The sequence below is a fragment of the Anabrus simplex genome, chromosome 1, assembly GCF_040414725.1.
Source record: "Anabrus simplex isolate iqAnaSimp1 chromosome 1, ASM4041472v1, whole genome shotgun sequence".
Taxonomy (NCBI): Eukaryota; Metazoa; Arthropoda; class Insecta; order Orthoptera; family Tettigoniidae; genus Anabrus; species Anabrus simplex.
The window spans coordinates 452,222,309-452,242,468 of record NC_090265.1 but is presented as its reverse complement, the minus strand read 5'-3'; the positions used below and the strand labels follow the sequence as shown (position 1 = coordinate 452,242,468).

The 20,160-nt window shown below is 38.1% G+C and overlaps 1 protein-coding gene across 1 annotated transcript in view; it reads left to right on the top strand.

Annotated features, from left to right (window-relative positions):
* The window catches only part of hd (humpty dumpty), a 149,073-nt gene that overhangs the window by 63,830 nt on the left and 65,083 nt on the right, over positions 1-20,160 (top strand). Inside the window, exon 5 of the mRNA XM_067144388.2 lies at positions 8,956-9,205. Coding sequence (XP_067000489.1) covers positions 8,956-9,205 — 250 coding nt within the window. The remainder of the gene's footprint in view (positions 1-8,955; positions 9,206-20,160) is intronic.

Here is a 20,160-nt window from a genome sequence, read left to right as displayed (position 1 = left end):
CTGTATCCATAAATTTAAATAAAGTACCATCTAAGTATTGATACCGGGACGCTTTCCTTCTTATCTTTCTGTACCCAGGGTCCTTAGGTTTAGTTTTGTTTTCTAGAAAGTCAATAATAGGCCTCAAGTTACCATCTCGCTTTTGAGCTTGTTTTATGTATCTCAATTTCCTCAAAAACTCGTGATCTTCGGGAATTAATTCCAGTTGGTTGACTTGTAAAATTTCCTCGTTGGGATTACGGCTCAAACAGTCAGCTAGCATGTTACTCTTCCCTGAACAGTGCTCTAATTTGATGTTAAATTGTTGTACGAACATGGTCCATCTAAAAATGCGCTCAGACGCCATTGTGGCCTTTAGCATGAATATCAGTGCTTTGTGGTCTGTCCTAATAATTATCTCGAACCCATAGATAATTTTCTGCCAGTATTTTAGGGCATAGACGATAGATAGCATCTCTAACTCTGTTACTGAATAGTGTTTCTCGTGGCTGCGCAGTTTTCTACTGACAAAGGCTAGGTAGATCTTGTCCTCGGGATTCCTCTCGTCTTCCTGAAACAGTACGGCCCCAATTCCGACTCCTGATGCATCTGTTTGTAGGATAAAAGGTTTCTTGAAATTGGGATATCCTAGTTTGACATTATTTGATAGCATCTCTTTGGTCTTTGCGAAGGCTAAATCACATTCTCTGTTCCACTTCCACCTGTTGCCTTTCTTCAATAAGTCTTGCAATGGAGCGACGGTTTCTGTGAAGTTCGGACAGTGATTCGCGAAGAAGTTGGCCATGCCTAAGAACTGCCGTACTTGCTTCACGCGGATCGGCCTTGGGAATTTGCTGATGGCCTCTATTTTTACAGGATTGGGTCGTATTCCTTCCCCATCAATTATATGGCCTAAAAACAATATTTCAGCTTGGCAAAAATGGGATTTCTTTAAGTTGATGTGGAATCCAGACTTAGAAAGGTTATCTAACAATTTCTCCAATTTAATTAGGTGTTCTTCAAAAGTTTCACTGGCCAGAAGCAGATCATCGATATACCTGGTGGTAAAGCTCTTAACTTCTTCCGTAAGGCATCTATCTAAGGCTCTGACAAGAACAGCTCCGGCATTACATATACCGAATGGTAGCTTTCTAAAAACATAGGTCTGCTGATCGAACATAAACCCAGTTAACAGCCTAGACTTCTCTTCTAACAGTATGTGATAATAGGAGGCTGTAAAATCAACTGATGAGAACAATCTCATGCCATGGAATTTCCTCAGGACGTCTTTGATTGCCGGTGCCTGGTCTCTTTCTGGTATTAACTTCTTATTTATATCGCGCGCGTCGATGCAAATGCGCAGAGACCCGTCTGGTTTATTTACTACTACAAGAGCACTAAGGAATGGTGTACAAGCTTTCATAATAATTCCATCCCGTTCCATTTCCTTGATAATCTTCGCCACACGAGAGTGAAATTTCTCTGGGATTGGATAGGGTTTCTTCTTAAACGGGGTCCAATCTGTAGCTACCAGTGAGTATTTAAAATCAGGAATCTGGCCTGGTTTGTCATCGAACAGTGATTTATATTTCATCAGTAGATCTCGGAGCTGGCCTCTCTCTTTCTCTGTTCCTAATGCTTGTTCAGCCTTGGAGTTTATAAGATCGTACGGGTGTGTTGTACTATCGCCCTCTTCTATTATATTGTCCAGGGCCTGGTGAACTTCTTCAGTGGCCTCCTGGTCTTCAGATTCCCACGGTGCATAGGCGTTACTAATTTGGAACACACTCTGATCAGCTATTTCTGTCGGGTTAACCATGACTGTTTCAATTGTTTCATCTGACCGAAATAGTATTTGATTTAAATCAAGATCGATGTTGGCCTGATAAGTAGTTAAGAAATCCACCCCAAGGATGATATTGAATTTTATATTTGACATGGCCAGGAAAATATTTTGAAATTTTGAATTACCAATTTCAACATCCAGTAAAGTTTGTTGTCTACATGCTACAGTTTTATCCGGGATAATTCCCTTTATTTTTACATGAGACACTGGAATAATTGGAATGTTATATCTTTCGTTCAAGTCATTCAGAAACGAATTGGAGATGACACTGATGGTGGACCCTGTGTCGACCAAGCATTTTACTTTAACACCACATACTCGGGCTAAAATTATCGGCAATGTCCTCGTACAAACTCTATTTGTATCCATATTTTCTTCTAGTAGATCCTCCGACTTTGTCATCCAGGAATCAATCTGCACTATTATCCATTCTCGTGTCTTATTGATAGTACAAGGGCTAGAATTCAGGCTATCTCCCGTTAGTTCAGGGATTGTTTTTTTTTTTTAATAGCGCCTTGACTCTGTTCTTCTCTTTCAGGACGTTCCCTCTCTTCCTTTTCTTTGGCTCTCTGATATTCTAGGCTCTCGGCGCCGACCATGTCAGGATTGACGTCTTGGTCGTGGATAGCACGGTGCCATTTGCGTCGTTCTTGGTTGGATTGTTGGAGCTCGCGGAGATATTTTTCACGCTCTTCTTGCCTCCAGTTCCTCTTCCGGTTTTCGAATCTGCGGTCGTTGGGTTCTCTTCTCCAGCGATCTCTCTTATTTTCATACGGCCTTCTCCGATTGTTCCGCCGGTAGTAATTCCATTCTCTTTCGTTACTATAGCCTGGTCTTGGAGAACGATCCCTAGACGGTCTTTCTTCATTTTCGCGATTCCGGTTTCTCCCTTGGCTGGCAAGGTTCCTGTCGTCTGGTCGATTGACAGTTGCATGGAACACCTGTTGCTCTGGGTTTGTACTCCGCCTAGACGGCTCCCTGGATGTCATATCTAACTGTCTGAGAATAGCCTCCGCTTGAATTGCCGTCTGAACGTTCGAGGCTATCATAATTCTTTGGATATCCGCAGGCAGCTGTCTTACTATGACCTTTATGAGCTCAGTTTCTGTAGGTGGCGCGTCAAGCTCACGCAATTTGCGTAATTGACTTGAAAAAAATTCTGAGAAGCGCGTGGGTGTGGATTGTGCATATTTCTTAGCATACAGTTCTGTCTTAAGTTGGTCCTGAATATCTGAGTTCCAGTACTTCTCTAAAAATGCCCTTTTAAAACCTTCAAAATCGTCAAACGAGTATCGGAAGGCTGTAAACCACGTCAACACTGAGTTTTCCAGGTATCTCTCCGTTACTCGTAGCTGACGTTCCACAGGGATTTTATTATCTCGGAAGAACTCCTGCAATTCGTTAATAAAACTCTTGGGGGTTATTCCTTTTACATTATTAAACTTCTTTGGGTGATCCTCATGCAATCGTATTATATTCACGATTTGGGTTTGACCAGAAGTGTTCAGTTGACTCGTTTCCCCTTTAACAGGCTCTAAAAATGGGTTGGTGGTGTTTACGGGAACGTTTAGAATTACTCTTTCATCGGTCTTGGGAGTTGAGAATTGAACTTCCTCGGATACACGTTTCTCCAGTTGTCCCTGTCGTTCTAACAGAGAATTAGCTACAATGTTATTACTCTCTCCTTGTAACTTGAGTAGCTTTAGTTCCTTGGTAAGCTCCTGTATTTCTCCCTGTAATTCCTGTTTGTAGACTTCCGAACTGGCTCTAACTTCACTTATTTCCTTATCCACGGATGTTTTCATTGTTTTAAGACTCTGCTGGGTCTCCTCGATTGTCTCATAAAAGTATTCGAGTCGCTCCGAATTAGTGACTTGGGCTACCTTAATCTCGGCTATCACGCCCTTCTCCACCTGTTTTACCGTTTCATAGATTTCGGTGAACTTCCTGCTCCATGCGGTTTTAGTTGCAGACAAGTCCTCGGCATTGTCACTAATTTTCTCTTCAATGGTCCTAAAATTTCCTTTCACTTCGTCCTTGTATTGGTCTAGTCCATGCAGTATTCCTGTCTGTACTTTGGCTAGTCTTTCGCTAAACTCATTTGACATCGCTGACATGGAGCTATCGATTCCGGCTTGAATTTCCCCTTTCAGGTTAGAAAATTTTTGCTTAACGGACACCAACTCGCTCTGGACCGACGCTAATTTTCCGTTAAATAATTTAACGTCCATGTGCAGTTTCTCTAAGTTTTCATCCGTCCTAGCTTGAATTTCCTCTAGGGCACCCTTAAGATCTTGTTTGAGTTTGTCCTGTCCTGCATTCAGTTTTCCTGTTAGTGTAAGTTCCAACTGAGTGTTATTTTCGGTTAATTTGCGTTCTAGTTGAGCATTATTCTCCGTTAGCTTAAGTCCTAATTGAGCATTCACATTCTCACTAATCTCACGTTTTAACAATTCATTGTTCTCACCTAACTCACGTTTTAACTCCTGTTTCAGTAAGTTACTGTTTTCATTTAATTCCTGTTTCAATAAGTTATTGTTTTCAGCTAACTCCTGTTTCAGTAAGTTATTGTTTTCATTTAACTCCTGTTTCAATAAATCACTATTTTCATTTAACTCTTGTTTTAAACTGTCCTTCAAGTCCGCAGTCACTACCTCTAGGAGCCTACGAAGGTCCTCCATAGTAACAGTACCCATTCTAATTTGAGACAACTAGCAGTTCAGACATTGGACGGACCAGGTTCGATGGTCTAATACCCGAGTTCAGATCGACAGTCACGTGTGGATTGAATTCACAGTCATAAAAGAAGATTATTATCGCATAAATAATATCTTATAATTTAAGTCCAAACTATGCAGAAATCTGCCGCAAAAGATAAATTTTGAAAACATCATCCAGATTTTGTTCCTAATATAGCACCAAGGCCCTTCCTAACCTTTAACATGAGCGTAGTTCGCCACAAAATTTGGGCTAATAAATGTCACAAATAAACCTGAAAATTTTTAATTTGCCACTGCATCTTGTTTGCATCCAAATTCTAGACTACAAGATCGAGTTCTTTTATTGGTACAGCCAATAAATCGGGCCTTAACACGTTGGCCGCCAAATCTATACCTGCACCCGTCATGCCGGGCTCAGCTCGGCCGGTGAGCGAAGATCTCCAGGGTGTAGATCGTTCGCTTATCGGCTGTGCGAAAATTTTAAAGTGCAGGGATAGATGATGAACTAGTGGCAAATGAGAGCAAACTAAATAGGTTTTACACATTTATTACAACTACTGCTCTTCATAAACTTCACAATAATTTACAAAATCTAGGTATTTTGTTTATATGATTAGTCTTCTTTTATGTCGTAGTCACATAGACACTTCATCGAAAAATCGAACAGCAAAAGGGCTGAATCTGCAAGTATAATATTTATATTTTAGTGGAAAATTAATTAAATAATTAATAATGATTGATTTGAGATGATCTCTCCCATTGATAATTTAAGAACTTGAAAATAAACTTCCTTCCTTCATAGATTTGATTTTAAACACATTTGAAAATGATCATTTTCATTCCTCTTTGAAAATTAAATAAAAATTTTTCTCTCATAAAATTATGGTTAAATCGTCTTCCTTGACCTTTAAATTAATTAATAAACTCAACTTTATAATTATTTAGTAGTTGCTCCTCACATAATAGCTCGGGACTTGACCTCATGTCAATCGTTGTTTATCCATTAATTGAAATAATTAATTAATTAAGGCTTGCAATTTGATTTTGTGAGTTCAATCCACTGACATGGCCTATACCTATTTATGTGTATTCATTAAATAAGATCCTATCCTTCCTTAAAAATGAATAAAATTCACTAAAGGTTTAAATTCATTCGAATGGTGAACCACTAAAGTCGGCGTAAATTAGGCCAAAAATTCCCACGAAATAACGAAGAGCATCATCACAAATATGGATTGGAAACTTACATTAAGCAAAGTACAGTCAAACCACACACACTACACTCACACAAAGATACACGGAAATATTATATACATATTTACACGAACGCTAGCCCTTGACTATTAATTTTTATGTTTAGACAAAGTTAGGAAAATTATTCTCATGATGACACTATCATGGTGACCTCCTCTCATCAACTGGAAATGTGACAGAGCAATGACCATCACTTTATTAAGGAACACATTTATACGACGATGTTCAGAGAAAATTTACGAACACAAAATCATCCAAAAATCATTGATAAAATCGCTTAAACATAGGCCAGAATTAACATTCCGCGCACGCGGTTCATGAGCTACGATATTTATTTTTACTTCTCCACTACAATTGTGATTCTCGATTGATCTGCACTCACAACGAAGAAATTACATCAAGTAACATATCCTATTCTTAAATTGACTCACTAATGGATGCACAGCTCGACTGCTGAATTCAATAATATCCATCTATCAGTCAACTTATCATCACAACACAGCAAATATATAAAAAATTGTATCGGTCAGATACTGCCATTTCCCAGGCCTTAATTACAATAAATGAGCGCACATCAACCATTTTCAATAATAACTAATATTATGCTCATGACCTTAGGTGTTCTTTTACGCGATAATTTAGTTAAATTATTTTTATTATTATTATTATTATTATTTTCCCTGGCCGCGCAAGATCATACGTGCGGAAGCTACTGCACGATAATATTTCAGATGACTCTATTGCACACAAAATTCAACCATACGTCGCATAAATGAAGAATGAACTCTGACATAATAGAATCCACGAATTTACTGTCCCATTTGATCTCATTTAAAGTCTAAAAATATTCAAATAGTCCTAGTTTAACGTTGAGGTCATTTTACATTTATTTCTCCTGCCACAATGAACTCGGGACAGTTGAAACACTTCTCGAAGACATCCACTCAATCAAACTAATAGGTTCAAATACTCACTCATCCTCAATCTACCATCACCAAGAAAGAAGAGATGGAAAAATTCTAACTAATAGAAAATTTCTAAACAAATAAGTAGAGGCTATGTCATTACAATTACATTACAAAAGGAAAGAAAGAATAACAAAGTTTAAATATTACTTGGTGGTGACTGTCGGCTGTAGAACTCGGGCTGATGACCTAGTGCATTATCACATTACGCACCATCGATCCTGGTCACGCCCGCCTGGACTGCCTTACATTTTACTCGTGCATTGGATACATGCTGGGGCGCTGGAAATCACACCATTCACCAAGAAAGAAGACTGGCATCCTGACTTGGACTCGAACCGGTGATCTCTTCTGTGGAATTTCTTGTGAAGCTGAAACTAAAAATCACGTCTAAGACAAGGCCCAAAACTCACACCGATGTTTGATAAGATGGTAAAGAAACTTAACTTTTGAAATCTGTTGAATTATAGGTGGGATCCGTAAATATCTGAACTGCAGTTGTTACAAGTTGTAGGCTCTGAATGACGAAGTTCCCTCAGCAAGCGAAGTGCGTCTTCTTCCGTCCGTAGTTGAAGGTAGAGTAATTCTCCACACGACGTGTTCAGAGGTAGAAATTTCTGAGTAAATTTTCCCTAGGAAAATCCATTATTCACTGTCTTAAGACAGGGGTGCGTCCTTTCCTCATAAGCGATTGGTTAATTTATTAACTTCGCACCAAATTAATCGCTTGATTGGCTGCCATAGTCAGACGTCATGCACCTTCACAATTATCGATCGAGCACTTGACATACATTCTGCCTGGTCACGTGGCATTCACAGCTGATTTGAAGGTTATTTGGCTAGCTGTATCTGCGCTCTCCCCTCGTTTGTCCTTGAGTGGAATTCCCGGCCACCTGGCGTATCTCGCTTAGCCAGCTCGATGCGATACAACTCCCTTCCTGGTTCACAAAATAATATTTCAACACACAGTAGAAATGAAATATTTTCCAATAAATGATTTTTACCAATTTTGAAGGGGACAATACTAACAAATTTTCCATGTCAGTTGCCATCATATTATCCATAACTGAGCACTGTGAGGTGAATCATTACCCTCACCTGATAGGAAATGTAAGATTTTTGTAATATCGATCATACCGTATACTGGAGGCACATATATTCTTAAGCCTGTAATTGATGAACTAGCCATCTTCATCTGTATTTTTTGCTATTGTGATGCATAGTATTCTCTAACATAAAACCTTTTAGCAGTCTGCATATTGAATTTGTCCCTTTTACTGGTCAGAAGATTTAGCAAGAACCAAACAAGATGTGCAGTAACTCAAGGTCACAGTGAATAGGTTGGAGAAGAGGAGGGGAATGAGGAAGTTGATTGTTGATAGACCTCCAGTGTGAAAGCCCTTTGTGGAAGGTGTAGTAGTAATGGAAGCTGAGTGTAGCTGTCACATTAGAAAGATGGGTGATATGAAAGTACTTCAGTGCCATATTAAGGGAATTAATGTGTAATGTGTACAATGTTAAATTGAAAAACAGTGAAGAACCTGCATATTTAATTGAACTATGTGTATCCCAGGCTACAGATATTTCAGTGAGTAACATAAAGAGAATTTTAAAGGAAAGACATGTAGTGCTCCCAATAAAAGAAGACAGAAAGAATAAAACAGACTTGGATGATTTTGACAATTATTATCATTATACAGAAATGAAGGGTGTTCGATAATCTATATGGTTAAAATGTATACTCATGCACCACAGGCTAAGTAGCCTCGTGAAGTGGTAGTCAGAACATGGGTCTTCTAACTCCAGTTTCTGAGGGTCAGCGAGCTATCATCGTTCATGGAGATAGGAAGGAGCGTTTTGTCCCAAACACTCTTGATATTTAAATTATTGTATCCTAGGGAATGGACAGGCTGGGCACTTGGGTTCGAATATCAGATTGACTTCAATATAAATCAACACTCTGACACCATTAAAAACTTACTCTAATTTATTAATACCAAAGCTAGGATATACCATTCACACATTAACACCGTACAGTTCATTTAGCTCACAATATCAAGAATAGAGTCGTATCGAAGTTCAAGCTTGCTTGTTTCTTTGGGATGAGAAGATTTGCAAATTTGTTTGCATATTTATTAGGACTTACAGTATATCTCACCTTGTTAAAGATGTCTCTCATCTTTTGTTTTAGGTATGTGAGGTGTTTAAATTCATGTTTGAGCCCTGAGAAACGGACTTCCTGCTCCTTGGATACGAGTCCAAACGCTCGTTTTCATCAGTGTTGCCTTGTTTGGCAGTATCCATCTTTTCCTTGGCTCACATTATTCCCTAGGACTGCTGGACGTATAAGTTCTACTGCTTCAAGCCTCCTTGCTTCTGATCCTCAAGTTAAAGAGTGTCTCCATAGAGAATGGGGAGAGAATTTCCGCTCACTTTTCCAGGTATTATATAATTAAAGTGACTATTCTTGTGCATTCTGAGGTAGTTTTTCTCATAGTTACAAAATGCTATTTCTTCATTGCTCTGAGTCTTTTAGTATAAACTAGTTCATGTACCTGTGCTTTGTTACAGAATTTTACGTTGTATATGGAATTCTAGGTAAATTACTGTACGAGTCGTAAGATTTTATTAGATTGCATTGCACTGGGCAAGTTGGCTGTGCGGTTAGGGGCGTGCAGCTGTGAGCTTGCATCCGTGGGATAGTAGGTTCGAACCTCACTGTCGGCAGCTCTGAAGATGGGTTTCTGTGGTTTCTCATTTTCACACCAGACAAATGCTGGGGCTGCTACCAGGTTTGTTTGAAAAACTGCACAGTAATACTCCACATTAACTGGATGTTCTCGGGGAATGGTATTCTTTATGATAAGACCATCCCATTCTTAGGCAATGATCAGCATGTCCTTCACATGAGTTCTGGTCGGCCGAACCGTTTCATTTGATTGGTGTTCTGCTGCAGTTCATAAGCTCTGGCCCGGGTCTCGTCGATAGTGATTATCTGCCGTAAGAAGGCCTCATCTTTGCGTTCATAGCACTCCAAGTGCATACGAGCTGCATCAAATCGCAACCATTTTTGATGTTCGTCAAATCATTTGGATTACAAGTTGTCCATTTCATGACTGTATCGATGAGTATAATCAAGTTAGTATAAATAACCACCTGATCGATACTTTATTATTGCCTCAGGCAAAATTGAATATAAATTAACACCACTTAGTGGTCGAAACATGTCCTGTAAGTGTTAATTTATATTCAGTTTTGCCACTTAGTGCTCGAAACATGTCCTGTAAGTGTTGATTTATATTCAATTTTGCCTGAGGCAATAATGAAGTATCGATTAGGTGGTTATTTATACTAACTTCTTGAAATCATTTGGAGGCGATTTTCCGCATTCCCAGCCGCTTCTTCAGGATTTGCATCACAGTCAAAGGCGCCAGCCCTGTATCGTTGGCCAATTCATTGTGGTATTTCGATCTCCCAGCATGAACGTGTTCACATTCTGCACATCGTCATCACTTACTGGAGGATGAGCAGCCTGCGGCATGCGTGTCACACTTTTTTTGTCTGTCTTTGAAGGCCTTGATCTACCGGGCTACAATACGGCAAGGTAATGCTCTTTCACCGCAAGCCTCTTGCAAGCCTTCATAACACTGCCTTGCATTACGACTCTAGCTCATTGAACTTTCAACCAACTCCTCTGATCTTGCTTCGAAATCATTACAGCTCCACTCCACAAGCACATGCTCAAAACTGCGTTCTTGTTGTTATCGTCGCTGCACATGTGTGTGTTATGTGGAGGGAGAGTTCATTTACACTGAGGGAGGGTGGGTACCTAAGTTACCTCATTTATTCATTACGTTTAAAATTAAAAACTTTATGATTGGATCCATATTGAATTGAGAATCACAATGCTAAAAAGAGAGATGTTCCACCTATTCAATACAATAATAAACTTTTGCACAAATTAATGTCACAACATGTTTAATTTGGTTTGGGACCGGTTTTGACACATATCAATGTCATCATCAGCCGATAGAAAAAACATGGCAAGAAGTATACAGTTATCAACACACAAAAAAACACATTAAAGGATAACTGTAACACATATGACACTTTCTTGAAGAAGCGAACAATCGATGTTCATGTAGCACTTTTCCATGAAGATATTTTTTGTAGAGATCGTAAGTAGTGTGATGTTCTTGAGCTCAAGAAAGCTGCAGTATGGGAGACGCGCGCATAGTTCCTGACCTTGCAAGCAGCCTGCACGTGTTCGACCTGGCAAGCATGAGTCACCAGTCTGAATCTCAGCTGTTAACTTGGTGAGACAGTTATCATTGCAACACCGTATTTTTATATGTAAAAGTTTTGTTTTCATCTTAATGGTCGGAAGCTGAGGAAAACCCCTTTTTTCCCCCTCGAGTGTCCGAAGACTAGGCCCAACATAAGTTCATTCTGGGTCATTGTAGGCCAGAAAATGGTGGGTTTTATTTGTCCTTTTTTTGGCATTTTTGGCTTATTGGTACTTTTTAGAATTTTTTTAGGTCTTAAAGGCCTTTTTTACTACTGTACCTTCTTTCAACTACATTTTTACTGCCCAATCTCAATTCAAATCGTCATTAGTTCATCCATCACCTTTTTAACAATTATCTAGTAAATACGTGTACTGTATTTGAATCATATCTGAAAAGAGAGAAAATGAAATGAAATATGAAACTAGTGCCAAGAAAAACAGCAGTATGAAATTACGTGCAAGGTAAGTGAAATTTTGAAAGGGGAACATTTTGATGTGAATATATTTGCTTCACTTATGAACCCTTACATTCATTGATGTGGAGATAAGTTTCTCGATGCTTTGCAATGTGCTGTCTGAAAAACTGACGATCCTTTACACCTAAGAACCTGGAGATGACTATTGTGATATACTGCAAGGGCAACTGAGGTGAGGTTTCTGAATTCAAATTTCTGTAACCCTATTGTGGTTAAGCCAAATGTGATTCCAGTTACACTAATTTCCTTCTCCAGGATGTCCACTGCGGATTCGTTGAATTCATTCTAGGAAAAAATATTTCATTCTAAATTCTCAAAGTACTTTTTTTTAAACAAACCCAGCATTCCTTTTTAAATTATATTAATCCAAAATTATATAATGTCTGAAGGAAGAAGTATATCATTCTTTTTTTTTTTTACACTGTATATTGCATAGCACCAGAATTTTGAATTTTAAAACATTATATTCCTTCATTAAATATATCATTAAAACTGAAATTATGAATGAATTTGGATTGCACTTTTATATCCTTTTTGCCAGCTTTTAGGTACCTTTTTTGTGGATATTTTTAGGTCTTTTTACAGCTCTTTTTTGGCAATTTATAGGTCTTCAACTTGCAAGCCTTAGTCTTAACTATCGACACGGCCTCCAGTTTCCCCATCCTAGACCATTCCTATCCCATCGTCGCCGTGAGACCTGTCTGCCGGTGCGATGTAAAGCCACTAGCAAAAAAAAAGTTTGGTGTGATGTTAGTGCAAGACGAATAATTGGGCCTATTTTTTTTTTAGACAACAGTAAATGCAGAGAGGTACAAGATGACATTTCGACACCATTCGTTCATCAATTAACAGAAGAAGAAAAATCGTGTGGATGGTTTCAACAAGATTCTGCCCCTGATCATACAGCAGAGGATTCTCTGCTTACATTCTCAGAAGTGTTTGCTGACAGAGTGATCAGTGCTGGTCTGTTTCCACCTTGTTTTCCAGATCTAACAGTGTGTGAATTTTACTTGTGGGGTAAACTGAAAGGAAAAGACTATTGAACAATTCCTCACACATTGGAGGAACTGAAGGAAAATATTATGAATGAAAACAGAAACATTACAGTGGCAGAACTCGCTCTTGTCAGCCAGAATGTAGTTACCAGGACAATGCTTGTATAACCCAGGTAGGTAAGGTAAGGTGGGGCGGCCGTGTGCAGTATGTTCGGCTGAGGCAGCTGCCATACCACAGAGTACAAACACAGTGTGTTCAATCTGAGTTTATATGTGAGACCCTGTCCGTCCGTCTGTTATGTTATGCCTTTCGGCGTTCAGTCTGCAAGCCTCTGTGAATTTATTAACTGTCGCCACAATTCTGTACTTGTAACTAGTTCCGTGGCCTCATTTAGTTCTATGCCTCTTATCTTTTTATTGTTAGATACTGATCTTTATATTGTTAGATACTGAGTCTAACCATCGTCGTCTTGGTCTCCCTCTACTTCCCTTACCCTCCATAACATACTACTTTATTCTCCTATGTAACCTGTCCTCCTCCATTTGCCTTACATGACTGCACCACCAAAGCTGGTTTATGCATACAGCTTCATCCATCAAATTAATTTCTAACTTATCCTTTATCTCCTCATTCTGGGTACCCTCCTGCTGTTGTTCCAACCTTTTTGTATCAGCAATCATTCTCACTACTTTCATGTCTGTTACTTCTAACTTATGAAAAAGATATTCTGATTCCACCAAGCATTCATTCCTGTAAAGCAAAGTTGGTCTGAAAACAGACTGATTTAAATATAGTGTCGTCTGGGAGCTGACTTCCTTCTTACAAAATACTATTGATCGCAACTGCGAGCTCACTGCATTAGCCTTGCTGCACCTTAATTCAATCTCACTTATTGTCCTACCATTCTGGGATAACACACATCATAAATATGGTAGAAGTGTGTTATAGCAAGAATTTATAACGGCGAAAATTTACTTGCTGTAGCGTATTGTCGGTATATGCAATTTTTTGTAAAAGTCTGGAAAAACACCATACACATTAAAATCGGTATGAAACAACAATCAGTTTTTTCAAAACTTGCATTTTCGTAGATGATATCCACACAACGGCTTACTCGTTGTTTTTAGAAATCCTACACTACGTGAAATTGTATGTATAATTTCATTCGGAAAAAATTATGGTACCACTCCAGAGGCCTCTGTGGCCATCATTTCAGTTTTTTCTTCAAACAGCATCACCTAACTTAACCATATACTGTATGTATCATGAAAACCTATCTCAAGCGCACGCAGAGAAGTGATAACATCCTCGCTATAAATTTACATGGGAATAGCCTTTACAAAATTTAACTAGATGCAAGAAAATATAAACTATCCTCTAAAGCAGTGATGTTTTCTGCCATATCTTGAGGTGTATCACATTGTTACTTAATTTCAGTATATAACATTAAAATGAAGCAATCGTTTACTTTAGCCTTTATTTCTAATGAGTTAACAACTGCTGTCGGCAGCGTTATTTACGCATTTATTATGAAAACGTGTCACCCTCTTTCATTTTGAATTTTACTCTTTGAGAACAGCAGTCGATGGGTATTACTAATTGACTCCGACATCGCCTTCGAATGTCGATGAGAGAGCTCGCAAATGTACATAGCGAAAAAATGATATGGTACCGAAGATGATCGATCGCATTTTGTGGCACATGTTTCAGATTTTTATTAAGACCGTCACTTAACCTTACTATGAGTATCATGAAAACATATTCCAAGTGTCAGTAGAGAGATGGTAACATTCTCACTAGAAATTTTCATCGAAATATCCTCTGTGAAATTTAATCAGACACGAGAAAATATAAACTAACCTCTGAAATCAGTGATGTGCTCTGCCATATCTTGAGGTGTATCGCATTCTTACTTAATTTCTGTGTAGAGTATTAAAATTAAGCAATCGTTTACTTAGCCTTTATTTCTAACGAGTTAACAACTGTTATCGACCACGTTATTTACGTATTTGTTACGTAAACATGTTCTCATCTTTAATTTCAAATTTTCTTTACGGAACAGCAGTCGACTGGTATTACTAATCAATTCTGACATTGCTTTCAAATGTCGACAAGAGAGCTCACTAGTGCACATAGCTAGAAAACGATACCGAAGGTCACATTTTGTGGTAAATGCTTCAGTTTTCTTATTCAAACAATGTCACCTAACTTAACCGTGTATGTACCATGAAAACATACATCAAGCGCCAGTAGAAAAGTGATAACCTTCTCGCTAAGAATTTACATGGGAATAACTTTACCGAAATTTAACTGGATGCGAGAAAATGTAATCTAACCTCTGAAATCAGTGATGCACTCTGTCATATCTTGATGTGTATCACATTCTTACTTAATTTCAATGTAGAGTATTCAAATTAAGCGATCATTTACTTAGCCTTTATTTCTAACAATTTAACAACTACTATCGACCATGTTATTTACGTATTTATTACGAAAACATGTTCTCCTCTTTCATTTCTGATTTTCTCTACGGAAAGCAGTTGATGGATATTACTAATTGACTCCAACATCGCGTTCGAATGTCGATGAGAGAGCTCGCAATTGCACATAGCGAAAAAATGATACTTTACCAAAAATGGTCGATCACATTTTGTGGCAAACATTTCGGTTTTCTTATTCTACCAGCGTCACCTAACCTAAACCGTACTATATGTACCATGAAAACACATCAAACGCCAGTAGAGAAATGATAACCTTCTTGCTATAAATTTACCTGATAGTAGCCTTTCCTAAATTTAACCAGATGTGAGAAAATATAAACTAACCTCTGAAATCAATGATGCACCCTGCCATATCTTGAGGTGTATCCCATTCTTACATAATTTCAGTATGTAACATTAAAATAAAGCAATTGTTTACTTTAGCCTTTATTTTTAACGACTTAGCAACTGCTATCGGACACGTTATTTACGCATTTATTATGAAAATATCTTCTCTGACATTTCCATTTTTCTTTACAGAACAGCAGCTGACGGATATTACTAATCGATTCCGACATTGCTTTTGAATGTCGCTAGTGAGCATAGCGAGGAAACAATACCAAAGGTAACTGTTATATGCAATGTAATCGCTGGGTGCTTAAATACTGATAACGGAAAAAATCACGCACGCTTAATCACTCGTAATAACGGATGCATCAGTGATAGGATTCTCACTGTAACCAAAGGAAAATACACTGTTTAATATAGGAATTTTGAAAGGACAGGCAAAAATGTCGTTATAACGGGGTTCTCGTTATATGCTGTACTCATTATAGTGGACTTTTACTGTACTTGAAATTATCTACCTGTTTCAGCTTTGTATCGTCCGACTCGTTGGCTGAACGGTCAGCGTACCGGCCTTCGGTTCAGAGGGTCCCGGGTTCGATTCCCGGCCGGGTCGGGGATTTTAATCTTCATTGGTTAATTCCAGTGGCTCGGGGGCTGGGTGTTAGTGCTGTCCCCAACATCCCTGCAACTCACACACCACACATAATACTATCCTCCACCACAATAACACGCCGTTACCTACAAATGGCAGATGCCGCCCACCCTCATCGGAGGGTCTGCCTTACAAGGGCTGCACCCGGCTAGAAATAGCCACACGAAATGATGATGAGCTTTGTATCACCAATCTGACATTCAGTTCTCTTGGATTTCTTACCTAGTGACATCGATTTAGTCTTGGAAAGGCTAATTTTCGTATCATACTCATTGCACCTATTTTCAAGTTCCAAGATATTATTATGTAGAGTTTTGGCACAATCTGCCATTAAGACCAAGTCATCAACATAGACCAGACTACTTACTGTATTTCCAGCCAACTTAATCCCCATATAAACTATGAACGACAAAGGTGAAAGATAACAGCCTTGTCTAACCCGTGTACATAAGTATCTTGAACCAAGAGCTCGTTCTACCATCAATTCTAACTGCAGCCCAATTGTCAACATAAATATCTTTGATTAATTTTAGTAATCTACCCTTAATCTTATAGTTTCCCAAACAGTGAACATCTTTTCCCTCGATGCTCTGTCATGTCTTCTCCAGATAAGTCTATTTATCTCGTAGCATTTTTCAGTTACCTGGTGCTTACTGAAAATCTGATTCTGTTAGCTCCTCTGTGGTCCGAAACCACACTGGTTTTCATCCAACTTACTCTCAACCACTGATCACAGCCTTACTTCCAAAATGCCAATGAACATTTTGCCTGGTATACTGATTAATGAGATACCTCGATAGTTGTTGCAATTCTTCCTGTTCCCTTGCTTATAGATAGGTGCAATTACTGCTTTTGTCCAATCAGAAGGTACCTTACCAACACTGCATGTTAGTCTTATTACTCTATGAAGCCATTTCATCCCTGCCTTCCCACTATATTTCACAATTTCAGGTCTAATTTCATCTATTCCTGCTGCTTTATGGCAGTGAAGTTTTTACCATTCTTTCCACTTCCTGAAGTGAAATTTCACCAACATCTTTGTCCTACTCCCCATGACGTTGGTTGTTTGTGACGTCGGCACAAAGATTTCCTTTTACGTTGAGAAGATCTTCAAAATATTCGTTCCACCTGTCCAGTGATTCCCTGGGAACTTTTATGAATTCACCTAATTTACTCAAAACATTGTTCATTTCCTTTTTCTCTCCCTCTCTATTAATGTCCAGAAAGGTTTCCTTGCTGATTGTCCTAGCCTCTCCAGGTTATTATCATTCCCATGACTTCTTCTTGGATTCAACAACTATTTGTTTTGCTCTGTTTCTTTCATTGGGGGTACAAATCCCTGTCTGCATTAGTGCTTGTTTTCTGACATGCCTTCTTTTTAAGTTTACAAGCTGCTCTTACTTCTTCATTCCACCAAGATGTTTGCCTTTTCCCATTTTTACACACAGTTATTTCTAGGCGTTCCCTTGGTGTTTCTACAATGTCATCCCTGTATACCACCCATTCTCTTTCTATATACTGAACCTGCTTACCTTCTATTGTTTGGAACATTTCACTAATCATATCTATGTAACTAACTGTCTAACCCCATGGCACTACATCTGTTGAAGGGCCTTGACCTACCAAGCGACTGCTGCTCAGACCGAAGGCCAGCAGATTACGAGGTACACTATAAATTGAGGATAATTATGTCCACCTTTTCAATACAAAAACAATGTGACGTCATTAACACATCACATATTTATTACCTTTCAAACATTGGGACCGGTTTCGGCATTATTTGTATGCCATCATCAGCCATAGGAAACTTTGTGACAAGGCCTAAGTACAATATTAACATAACTTACAACATACATATATATATGTAAAAAATTGAACATATTCTTACATGACTATTAAAATTTGGTGTACACCATAAAACCTTAGATTAAAATTGGTAGCATATTTTATGCGACATATTATGACTTTATACAATTATTTGACTAAAGTTAAAGCTTTTTGTCAGTTTTATATTATATTATTATTATTATTATTATTATTATTATTATTATTATTATTATTATTATTATATTATAATTATATTATATTATAAAAACTGACAAAAAGCTTTAACTTTAGTCAAATAATTGTATAAAGTCATAATATGTCGCATAAAATATGCTACCAATTTTAATCTAAGGTTTTATGTTGTACACCAAATTTTAATAGTCATGTAAGAATATGTTCAATTTTTATATATATGTATGTTGTAAGTTATGTTAATATTGTACTTAGGCCTTGTCACAAAGTTTCCTATGGCTGATGATGGCATACAAATAATGCCGAAACCGGTCCGAATGTTTGAAAGGTAATAAATATGTGATGTGTTAATGACGTCACATTGTTTTTGTATTGAAAAGGTGGACATAATTATCCTCAATTTATAGTGTAAATCTAGATTCAATACGGACCAAAATGAAGTTCTTAACTTTAAAAAGATTACGAGGTGTCGTGTGGTCAGCACGATGAATCGTCTTCGTTGTTATTCTTGGTTTTCTAGACGGGGGCCGCTATCTCACTGTCAGATAGCTCCTCAATTCTAATCACGTAGGCTGAGTGGGCCTCGAACAAGCCCTCAGATCCAGGTAAAAATCCCTGATCTGGCCAGGAATCGAACCCAGGGCCTCCGGGTAAGAGGCAGGCACACTACCCCTACACCATGGAGCCAGCAATCATATCTACATACTTTTGTCTAATTTCCTTGTGTTGGAGATTTTCTACCCTTATTCATTTACAGAATGATTTCATTTTCTCTATCCTAGGCCTAGAGATACTTATTTCACTACATATCAGATCGTGGTGCATATCATCGAAAAATCCCCAGAAGACATCACATTCCTAAATGATTTCCTGAATTTGAAGTCGGATATGATATAGTCTATTATGGATCTGGTGCCGCTACCCTGCCATGTGTCTTGAGCTTCTAAATGGCATCAAACAACATAAGAAAAACCTACATTGCCACCTTCATTTTGGGCCCTCACTTTCAAATTTAAACTCATGCCTTGCGTCCACCAACTTTGACTACTTCAATCACGACCTGAATTTTTTATATTCAGGAAATAGCGCACTGTGTATACACGTTTTCATTTGTTTCCGGTATTGCGCTTTTTACCATTTTTTCTATTCACTATTGTTTTTTCACGTCAACTGTTCTAAAAATCTTCAAGATCATAATTATGTATTCAGTTATATTGAATCGTATTATAAGTATGTATAGGCACATTTGTGAACTAAGCAAATACTTGATCATTAATCTATCCTTCAATCTCCGTCGGCATATGAAACTATAGCACTTGACGTTGTAAACTGCGCCGATCTTCTGGAGCTTGCAAGTTACTTCGGTTGAGCTGCTCGTCTTCGGCTTCTTCATGACTTTAAATCTTCATATTTGGATTGTGTTGTGACTTTGTGCCTAACGGTGTATGCAGTCTGGCTCATTTAACTGTTCTCTGCTTTTCGTGAACATTGTGAGACAGTGCCAAACATTGCGTGTGCCGTGCTGATTACGCATTACTTCTTTTAAGTGACTTACATTCCACTTCGTCTGAATTTTACAGTGCCTACCCCCGTCATTTTTATATCGCCTCTTCAACTGATATTGTGTGGACTTGACCGTTAACTTCTTTCTTACTTATGCATTGTTTTTCGAGTTATAGTAAGAAGCACTTATGGGATTGCTCTAGCTGCTTCAACTTTCTACATTGCTGCTACGCTGGTACCATTTCCACTTTTAATTAAATAAGAATGTGATCTCTACATCTCTTATTTACTTGTATTGAATAGGTTGAACTACCATATTTATTATTTCAATTTAACTGTGATACTTTTCAATACGGAACAATGAAATTTTTATCTTTAAATAAATAGATATACTACAGTGCAGCCCTTTTGAATAAAACTGTCTCTTTCGGAAGTTTTGAAGCCCATCGCATTATGATGAGAGAAGTTGAAGAAAACTATTTACTGCGATATGGCACATTATTCAATCAGTATTTGGTCAATAACTATACAAAAATAGAGACAGAAAAATTGGATTAGATTATATTTCATCATAAGAAGCTTATAGCAGATAACTACATTCACCTGAAAGATGCCATAGGGAGACAGGATGTTC